The 10,502-nt window shown below is 42.1% G+C and overlaps 1 protein-coding gene and 1 pseudogene across 1 annotated transcript in view; one reads left to right on the top strand and one right to left on the bottom strand.

The window, feature by feature from the left end:
• Positions 1–80: 80 nt before the first annotated feature.
• Positions 81–5,118, bottom strand: LOC134876664 (probable E3 ubiquitin-protein ligase TRIML1; annotated as a pseudogene).
• Positions 5,119–5,647: 529 nt separating this feature from the next.
• Positions 5,648–10,502, top strand: part of slc7a10b (solute carrier family 7 member 10b) — a 15,004-nt gene continuing 10,149 nt past the window's right edge. Inside the window, 2 exon segments of the mRNA XM_063907672.1 lie at positions 5,648–5,713; positions 5,715–5,862. Coding sequence (XP_063763742.1) covers positions 5,648–5,713; positions 5,715–5,862 — 214 coding nt within the window.

The raw sequence follows: 10,502 nt of genomic DNA, 5'->3' as shown, positions 1-10,502 counted from the left end.
AAAAAAATGAAGCACCTTTAACATTGTGTAGCATATCCTTTATAACTGAAATCATTATTTAACATCATGTGGAGTTTCAGTTGGTTTAACCCTTTAATTGACTTCAATAAACAAACAGGTCATTCAATTTAACTATCAATCAACTGTTGAATCAAGCAATTCCTAAATGATTAGTAGGACACAATCAAATCAAACATATGCCCTTAGTGATCTTAATTTGTATAATTATCAACCCTTCGCTTTAAAACAGAACTCTGGTTTGCTTTCTTACACCAAAGTCCAATGTATACTCCGTCACCAATATGACCAACATTTCATATTCTTCTGAACGATGTGCACCGGCAATTAATGCCACCCGCCCAACGCTCTGTGCACGACTGCTTCTTTCAGAGATGTGTGCCGGGGTTCAACTGCGGTGATATATTCAATGATCAGACTAAAGGCTCTGCCCTCAGCACCAGGGACACTTTTGGACCTTTTAATGCTTGTCATTCCTAAGAACATATTGTTTTCTGTGGATTTAACAGACCTAGGGCAGGTATTCAATCATTAGAACCATGAACCTGTGTTGGATGATATAGATCAGTGAGCTGGGCTTGGGTTTTTGTCGTTATAAGCAGAAGGACATATGTGAGACATCAAAGACGTGTTAACAGAAGAAAAGGAAGCGTCTGAAAAAACAATAAAACCCTGAACGTCACCAGCTAATCACTATGAATCGCTCTGTGGAAAATCCACATGTTTTTACTCTGTGTGAACAACCGGAGTGATGATCAGAGGGTCAACATTGTAATTAAAATATGAAACAAAGCCAGAGGGATTTTCCAGAGTACTGAAGCATGGGTAGAGTTTCTCAGTGAAGAAGCAGCCAGTGAAGGAGTAGATCAGAGCTTCAGAACCAACATCATAAAAGGAGACCAGACCCTCCTCATAATCCACAAACACCCCCACCTTCTGAGGCTGAGACTTCAGAGAGAGACGGACATCAGGGTCAGAGCAAGCGTAGTAGTTTCTGTTACTCCTCAAACCGATGGTCCAGACACCATTCTCAGGGGTCTCTGTGATCTCTCCCTTCCTGTTGACCGACTCTCTGACCACTCCTAAAGTCCAGGCAGTATTTCCTTTAACCTGAACCTCAAAATAAAATCTTCCTGAAGAGAAACTCTGCTTTGCTAACACAGAGCAACTAGCATCACATCTCTCTGGATTGCCTTGAAGATCTTTTCTCCCCAACCTACAGTGGGGCAAAAAAGTATTTAGTCAGCCACCAATTGTGCAAGTTCTCCCATTTAAAAAGATGAGAGAGGCCTGTAATTTTTATCATAGGTATACCTCAACTATGAGAGACAGAATGAGAAAAAATAATCCAGGAAATCACATTGTAGGATTTTTAAAGAATTTATTTTCAAATGATTGTGGAAAATAAGTATTTGGTCAATAACAAAAGTTCATCTCAATACTTTGTTATATACCCTTTGTTGGCAATGACAGAGGTCAAACGTTTTCTGTAAGTCTTCACAAGGTTTTCACACACTGTTGCTGGTATTTTGGCCCATTCCTCCATGCAGATCTCCTCTAAAGCAGTGATGTTTTGGGGCTGTCGCTGGGCAACACGGACTTTCAACTCCCTCCAAAGATTTTCTATGGGGTTGAGATCTGGAGACTGGCTAGGCCACTCCAGGACCTTGAAATGCTTCTTACGAAGCCACTCCTTCGTTGCCCTGGCGGTGTGTTTGGGATCATGGTCATGCTGAAAGACCCAGCCACGCTTCATCTTCAGTGCCCTTGCTGATGGAAGGAGGTTTTCACTCAAAATCTCACGATACATGGCCCCATTCATTCTTTCCTTTACACGGATCAGTCGTCCTGGTCCCTTTGCAGAAAAACAGCCCCAAAGCATGATGTTTCCACCCCCATGCTTCACAGTAGGTATGGTGTTCTTTGGATGCAACTCTGCATTCTTTCTCTTCCAAACACGATGAGTTGAGTTTTTACCAAAAAGTTCTATTTTGGTTTCATCTGACCATATGACATTCTCCCAATCCTCTTCTGGATCATCCAAATGCCCTCTAGCAAACTTCAGACGGGCCTGGACATGTACTGGCTTAAGCAGGGGGACACGTGTGGAACTGCAGGATTTAAGTCCCTGGCGGCGTAGTGTGTTACCGATGGTAGCCTCTGTTACTTTGGTCCCAGCTCTCTGCAGGTCATTCACTAGGTCCCCCCGTGTGGTTCTGGGATTTTTGCTCACCGTTCTTGTGATAATTTTGACCCCACGGGGTGAGATCTTGTGTGGAGCCCCAGATCGAGGGAGATTAGCAGTGGTCTTGTATGTCTTCCATTTTCTAATAATTGCTCCCACAGTTGATTTCTTTACACCAAGCTGCTTACCTATTGCAGATTCAGTTTTCCCAGCCTGGTGCAGGTCTACAATTTTGTCTCTGGTCTCCTTTGACAGCTCTTTGGTCTTGGCCATAGTGGAGTTTGGAGTATGACTGTTTGAGGTTGTGGACAGGTGTCTTTTATACTGATAACGAGTTCAAAAAGGTGCCATTAATACAGGTAACGAGTGGAGGACAGAGGAGCCTCTTAAAGAAGAAGTTACAGGTCTGTGAGAGCCAGAAATCTTGCTTGTTTGTAGGTGACCAAATACTTATTTTACAGAGGAATTTACCAATTAATTCATTAAAAATCCTACAATGTGATTTCCTGGATTTTTTTTTCTCATTCTGTCTCTCATAGTTGAAGTGTACCTATGATAAAAATGACAGGCCTCTCTCATCTTTTTAAATGGGAGAACTTTCACAATTGGTGGCTGACTAAATACTTTTTTGCCCCACTGTATATCGAACTTGTTTTCCATCATCAGACAGGATGAGGTCAGGACTTGCTGTATCCGGATCCAGAGTCACATCCACCTCATACTGCTGGACCCTCTTCAGCTCGACCTCAGCGAACAGCTGACTGAGCGTCTCCTCCAGCTGAGCCAAAGCTCTCACCACAGTCCCCTCATATGAAGGTGGACGGACCCTGACTCCTGTCCAGTCCTTGGTGGGTGGAGCAGCGTTCAGGGAGGTGAAGCTTTGGAGGAGGTGGAGCTGGTCTTCAGAGTGTGAGAGCAGCTCCACCTCAGTGCTTCTCTTCTCCAGCTCAGAGATCTCCTGTTCCAGCTCTTTGATGAAGCCTTCAGCCTGTTCCTCTGTCTCTCTCTGCTTCTCTCTGATGGTGACGATGAGGTCGGCCTGGCTTCTCTCAACAGACTCCTTCAGAGCGGTGAAGACCTGAACACCACCTGCTATCTCTCTGTCTGCTGCTTCCTTACTGAGCTCCACTGAGCGTTTCATCTCCTGAATCTTCAGGCGTCTCTTCTGGATCATCTGCTGAGTTTCAGCCTCTGTCTTCCCCAGCTCAGCCTTCTTTCCTTCATATCCTTCTTTCAGAGGAACCATATCATGGGTCTTGTGGTCTGAATAGGTGCAGTGGATGCAGACACACACCTGGTCGGTCTTACAGAACAGCTCCAGCTGTTTATCGTGCTTCACACACATCCTGCCTTCCAGGTTCTCCACAGGGTCGATCAGATGGTGTTTCTTCAGGCCTGAGTTGTCAGGTGAGGCTCCAGGTGAGTCTCACAGTAGGAGACCAGACACACCAGGCAAGACTTCAGGGCCTTCAGTGTGGTTCCAGTGCAGACGTCACAGGGAACTTCTCCTGGTTGGACAGCTTGTTGCTCTGAGCTGCTGCTGCTGGCTTCCTGTTGAGCTGACTGTCTGAACTGAGCAGCCATCTCAGAGATGAAGGTGTTGACCAGCAGCTCAGGTCTTGAGTAGAAGAGCTTATTACAGTTGGGACACTGATAGGGGACTTTAGTGTCCCAGTGTTGAGTGATGCAGGCTTTACAGAAGTTGTGTCCACATGGTATGGTGACTGGAGCAGTGAACACATCCAGACAGATGGAGCACAGGAACTGATCTTCAGACAGCAGACAGCTGGCAGCAGACATGTCTACACTCTGAGGACAAAAAGAACATTGGTATTAGATATCTTTCGATTATCGTCTTCCTCAAAAAGAAGTATGACAGTTTAAAAACAAAACCAATGACTGTGATATAATGCCAGTGCTTGACTATTGTATCAGAAGGGTACGGCTGAATTTGATCAAACCTAATTCATGCAGGCTATGGACAAAAGGTTCCTGTCTCTGTGCAACACTAACAAAATGGTTCACAAATATTGGTATACAATACCAATATTGTAGTTAGCTAAGGCTTGCTATAGTAGCTATCTAACAGGTGTGTGTGTGCGTGTGTTGATAATGTTTATTCAAAATTAAAATTATAAATAGTGAAAAATAAAAAATAAAATCATTCTTTTCTGGATCGAAATATAAAATATTATACAAGCGATTATTCTTAACCAACATTACAAAAATGGCATAAAAAACAAATATTAGACTAACATTTTGACCCACTGTAGAAGAGTGTAGGGTTCAGTCACTCCTGTATCTAAGGGTTAAGTATATGTGAGATACTTGTATTGAGTATTTCAAGTTTTGCTACTTTCTACATCTATCAGAAGTACATGGTGTGCTTTTACTCCACTACATGCATTTAATACCTTTAGTTACTTTACAGATGAGAGAGCGAGCGAGGGAGGGAGAGAGAGAGAGAGAGGAGGTATCTCCTGTGAAGACAGCGTAAATAATGATATTGCAGCTAGAAGTTTTACGTAATTGGTTCGGTAAAATGTGCAACATAACCTTTATGAAGCAAAAATAAATGAGATTCAATTCTGTATTTGTTTGAACTATAACAGAGGGCAACGCATGTGGAGACACGGACAGAGACACGCTGCAGGAGCCCAGAGACACTCCAGTTCCGGTAGCTTTAGCATGCGTTCCTCTGAAGTTCCTCTGGAGTCCCCGTCCTCTGGATTCTAGTCTAAAGTAAATGTCCGCTAGATATTCGGTTGGTGGAAGTTGTGTCTGTACTCACAGGTGTTTGGCAGAGGTGCTGCTGTGGCGTTGAGGATTCAGTTGAGTGTTTCTTTAGGGAGAAATAGAGAGGCTTGTCTCGGCTGCAGCTCTGCTCTGGATCAGAAAGACTTTCACTTTCATTCAGGAACTGTGACGTGCAGCTTTCCTCTCGCTGTGGCTCTCTGATGGGGCAGTGGTGGGGAAAGTATACACCACACTGTACTGCATGAAGGATGGTGCTTTAGTAAAGGATTTAAGTACGATTAGGAAATGTACTTATGAGTAAAAGCACTTAGGAAGCAGAATGTGCTGCTCAGTTAAATATAATGTTGGCCAGGCAATAAATACATTCATACATGCAGATGCATGACAGATAGACAGTATAATAATTCTCCACTTTTAATTATTTATTTATTAGTCTTTATGGCTTGGATGGGTCTTCTTCTTCTCCTCCTCCTCCTCCTCCTCCTCCTCCTCCTCCTCCTTCCCAGCTCTGGTATTATGTTACACCAAACATTTGTTTTTACTGTGTTTTTATTATTTATTTTTAAGGAGCTGAAAAAACACAAGGGGAGGGGGGTGAGATCAGGTTCCTCCCAGGGTCCCTGAACGCCTCACTGAGAGTGCAGGGTATTTAACATTCTGCCCCGGACAGCAGGCAGGTTGTTGCGCATGCGCAGCCCATTCACAGTGCATGAATACAGAGCGTGGAGAGGACAGCAGCATAGGGAGGACCGGGCAGGAGGACATGGATGGACCCATCTGCACCCCCGAGAAGAAGAAGAAAAAGAATGAAGAAGAGGAGGAGGAGGAGAAGAAGAAGATCCCGGACAGGGTGACTCTGAAGAAGGAGATCGGGCTGCTGAGTGCATGCACCATCATTATAGGTGAGGCAGGAAAAACAGAAGAGGGGGGTGGGGGTGGGGGGGGCACTTTATTCCTGCAGAACTTTAAAAAACTCACCGTCTCTGTTTCTGCAGAACCTTACAACTAGAGTCAGAAGAAGACCCCCCCTCAACTCACCAAACACTGAGGGACTCCATGTTCTTAGAGGGGGGGAGTACTCAGGTCTTGTACTTGAGTAAAGTAGAAGTACTCAGATCTTGTACTTGAGTAAAGTAGAAGTACTCAGGTCTTGTACTTGAGTAAAGTAGAAGTACTCAGGTCTTGTTCTTGAGTAAAAGTACTCAGGTCTTGTACTTGAGTAAAGTAGAAGTACTCAGATCTTGTACTTGAGTAAAGTAGAAGTACTCAGGTCTTGTACTTGAGTAAAAGTACTCAGATCTTGTACTTGAGTAAAAGTACTCAGGTCTTGTACTTGAGTAAAGTAGAAGTACTCAGATCTTGTTCTTGAGTAAAGTAGAAGTACTCAGGTCTTGTACTTGAGTAAAAGTACTCAGATCTTGTACTTGAGTAAAGTAGAAGTACTCAGGTCTTGTACTTGAGTGAAAGTACTCAGATCTTGTACTTGAGTAAAGTAGAAGTACTCAGGTCTTGTACTTGAGTAAAGTAGAAGTACTCAGGTCTTGTACTTGAGTAAAGTAGAAGTACTCAGATCTTGTACTTGAGTAAAGTAGAAGTACTCAGATCTTGTTCTTGAGTAAAGTAGAAGTACTCAGATCTTGTACTTGAGTAAAGTAGAAGTACTCAGATCTTGTACTTGAGTAAAGTAGAAGTACTCAGATCTTGTACTTGAGTAAAAGTAGAAGTACTCAGATCTTGTACTTGAGTAAAGTAGAAGTACTCAGATCTTGTACTTGAGTAAAGTAGAAGTACTCAGATCTTGTACTTGAGTAAAGTAGAAGTACTCAGATCTTGTACTTGAGTAAAGTAGAAGTACTCAGGTCTTGTTCTTGAGTAAAGTAGAAGTACTCAGATCTTGTACTTGAGTAAAGTAGAAGTACTCAGATCTTGTACTGAGTAAAGTAGAAGTACTCAGATCTTGTTCTTGAGTAAAGTAGAAGTACTCAGATCTTGTACTTGAGTAAAGTAGAAGTACTCAGGTCTTGTTCTTGAGTAAAGTAGAAGTACTCAGGTCTTGTACTTGAGTAAAGTAGAAGTACTCAGATCTTGTACTTGAGTAAAGTAGAAGTACTCAGGTCTTGTACTTGAGTAAAGTAGAAGTACCAGAGTGTAGGAATACTCTGTCACAGTGAAAGTATTCTAAATGTTCCTCCAGTGAAAGTAGAAAGTACTCTCCTCTAAATGTACTTAAAGTAGCGACAGTAAAAGTAGTCATTGTCTGATTGGTCCATTTCAGAATAATATCTCTGATATGTTTTATAATGATTGATCAGTAAAGTGTTCTCAGAGCTGGTAAAGGTGCAGCTAGTTTTAAGGACTGTGATTAAGAGTACTCGGTTACTTCCCACCTGTGTTGTTCTCATCAGAGCGCTTACGTGGCTGAAATATATGAAGTCCAGGATGTGGTTGTCAGGCAGAAGAACATTGTCTGCTGGAGCAGAACGGACAGCAGGCAGCTTTAAACACACCTCAGCTCAGTAAATATATGAGGGGGGGGGGGCTCTTAGTATTAGTATTAACCGGCCCTGCAGGAGGGCAATGGAGAAATGTCAGGAGAGATTCGGCTCTATGATTCAGTCAGACCTCCGTCATGAATACTGTTCTTGGATAGTGCAGCCCTCAAAGAGAATCATTGAGTCAAAATCTCATCATTTTGGAAACATTTTGTGGGGTTTTTCAAAAGAACATCACTTTGTTTGAGGTCATTTTATATTTACATTTGTTTTAAACTAGGACATCTTTTTTAAATGTGGTCATTTAAAAAAAGTTTTGGAAAGAGACAACAAATACTTCAAATGTAATTCCTTTTGATACATAAACATGTGGTAAGTGTGGTATGAAAACAAGTCATTTTAGAATTGAAAATAGAATAGAAAAAAAGTGAAGTTATTTTTTTAAAGTGTAGACTTATTTTATCCAAGTACTTTTCGGAAAGTCACAGGCATTTGCAAGAATACACTGATCCAATTGGAAGAACCTCCTTCGTAGAGGAGTCGCTAACACGGTCTATCAGTGAGGGGGAACTCGGATCAAACTGTGGGACCAGGCAGTGCTTCTTAAATATGAGCCCAGTTTCTGCTCCTGCGTTGGCGTAAACTCGCTGTAGGATCAGCTGAAATCACAACGGTCTTTAGTCCTGATTTAAAACAGTTCTCTGGGAGGTTTCCAGATATGTGGAGCATGAAACTAAACAGTGCTTCTCCATGTTCAGTTTTGAGTCTGGGCACAGGGAGCAGACCCGGACGCTCCATAATACAACAGAAGATCAGGAATAAACCACTGAGAGCTTTATAAAGCAGCAGCAGAGAACAGAGGGAGGTCCTGTGTGCAGAATGCTGAAGCACCTTTCCTTTCAGACAGAGTACGCTGCCTGCTGAACCTGCAGGCACTTCCTGCAACAACATCCAATCAAACTGCACTTTCCTAACACCTCCAATACAAATCGGCCTTTTATGTTAGCGCATCTGCAGGAAATGAACAGCTGCCGAAGTTCAGAGGCAATTCAAATCACAAGGCATTAAATTAAATAAGTGCGAGTAACTCTAAACTTTATTCATCAGAGGGGAAGTTGGGTTTTTAACAGACGCTCCATTTAGGAATGAAGTGAGTAACAGATAAATACAAATAAAATAGTAAAAAATATATAAACATAAAGAGTTTCAATACAAACACACAGTCAATTAAGAATTTAGATCAAAATGTCCAATTAAATGCACCCTTTTTAATAAACATTAGCCGTTAAATGATCATTTCCAATCAAATAAAACAATTGAAATACAAGAAGTAAAATATAACTATATATATAAACACAAACATTTTATGTCCAAAAATATGAAATCAAATATTTATACAAACAAAATACGTTTGAATAAAATAAGATAAAAGAATCATAAAAAAATACATTTATTCAAAGTGAAGTAAAAGAAGGAACGTTAATTAAAAGCACGTATCTGTATACAAACACCAGCAGTTAAATATCCAACATATTTATATATACAGTATAAAGAAAGCTTTCTATTCATTCATAGCAAGGTGAAGTAAAAAAGTGCGGGTTGCACTATAATAAATATCACAGTGTAAACCGTGGTCAGCATTAACTCTGAAGTGCACAGTTTAAAAGGGTTTGGCTGCTGATGGTGCCAGGCAGAGATAGTTAAATCTGAACCCCAGAGTAGTTCCTGCTGCTGCTGATCCCCTCCCACCTCTGCAGTCCGGTGGATAATTTATGTCGGGTTATGTAATGGCCGTCTGTGCCACTTGGCTGCCTTCTGCCGTGCTACTGGTAGCGCTGTAGTGTGAATGCGTGGATGTGCTGGTACTCTACACTGCATACTGAGGCCCTGTGCAGCGGGGATTGTCCCGGCCTGAGTGATGGCCTTTACCGCCTTCTCTAACTCACTCTGTGCTACAGCGCTTTGTCTGTGGGTGCCCTGTAGAAACTCAGAGGGGAACACTTTGTGGAGCTCAGGGTGCAGCAGAAGAAAATGTTGGTTCCTCTTGCTACCTGAGGAACCTACATTAGCAAAAGCAACAAGTTAGCTGAAGTTAGCTTCCCAATCCTGGCCTCATAATCTTAATTAAGGAGAAACTGACTTTACTGCCTTCTCTAACTGACTCTGTGCTTCAGCGCTCTGTCTGTTGTTGCCCTGTATAAACTCAGAGGGGAACACTTTATGGAGCTGAGGGTCTGAGGAACTTAGGTTAGCCAACGCAACAAGTCAGCTTCATGTTAGCATCATCAAATTTGAAAGTTATGGAAAAGTAATTTTCCAAAAGTGAAAAAGAAAAGGCGATTCTTTGAAAGTCAGGGAGTTTAAGAAAAGTTAAATCAACTTTGGATTGAGAAAATATTAACAAGATGTTGGAAATCCTCTCCTGAGTTTAGGTTCCAACGTTAGCAAACATTGAACTTCAATGAATGTTGGAGTTCCTTCTTTACCCGAGGAACGCACGTTAGCAAACGCAGCAAGTTAGCAAACGCAGCAAGTTAGCTTCACAGTAGCAGCACCAGACAGATCAAATAAAACAGCGTCCTTTTGAAACAAAGGGGAAACAAACTTTACCGCCTTCTTTAACTTAGGAACATACATTAGCTAACGTAACCACTTAGCTGAAGTTAGCTTAACGTTAGCATCATCAAATTTCACAGAGGAAAATGGGAAAGTCATTTTGGAAAATGTCAATGTGGATATGAAGTATGAAGACGTTTCTTGGAAAGCAAGGTAGTTTTTCACAAAGTTAAAAGGTTCCTCTCCCTACCTGGGGTACCTAGCAACACTAATTAGTTGACCAAAAGGCTTTATTGTCATGTGCACAACAGCTGCGGTGTTGAGTATCAATGAAACCTTCAAAACGCAGTTTCTGATCTTTGAGCATTGAGGATCCATCCATCCATCCCTCCATCCCTCCATCCACCCATCCCTCCATTCATCCATCCATCCATCCATCCATCCATCCCTCCATCCATCCATCCATCCCTCCATCCCTCCATCCACCCATCCCT

Source organism: Eleginops maclovinus, chromosome 2, assembly GCF_036324505.1.
Source record: "Eleginops maclovinus isolate JMC-PN-2008 ecotype Puerto Natales chromosome 2, JC_Emac_rtc_rv5, whole genome shotgun sequence".
Classification (NCBI taxonomy): Eukaryota; Metazoa; Chordata; class Actinopteri; order Perciformes; family Eleginopidae; genus Eleginops; species Eleginops maclovinus.
The sequence above is the reverse complement of the archived record's forward strand: the minus strand, read 5'-3'. Positions and strand labels throughout refer to the sequence as shown.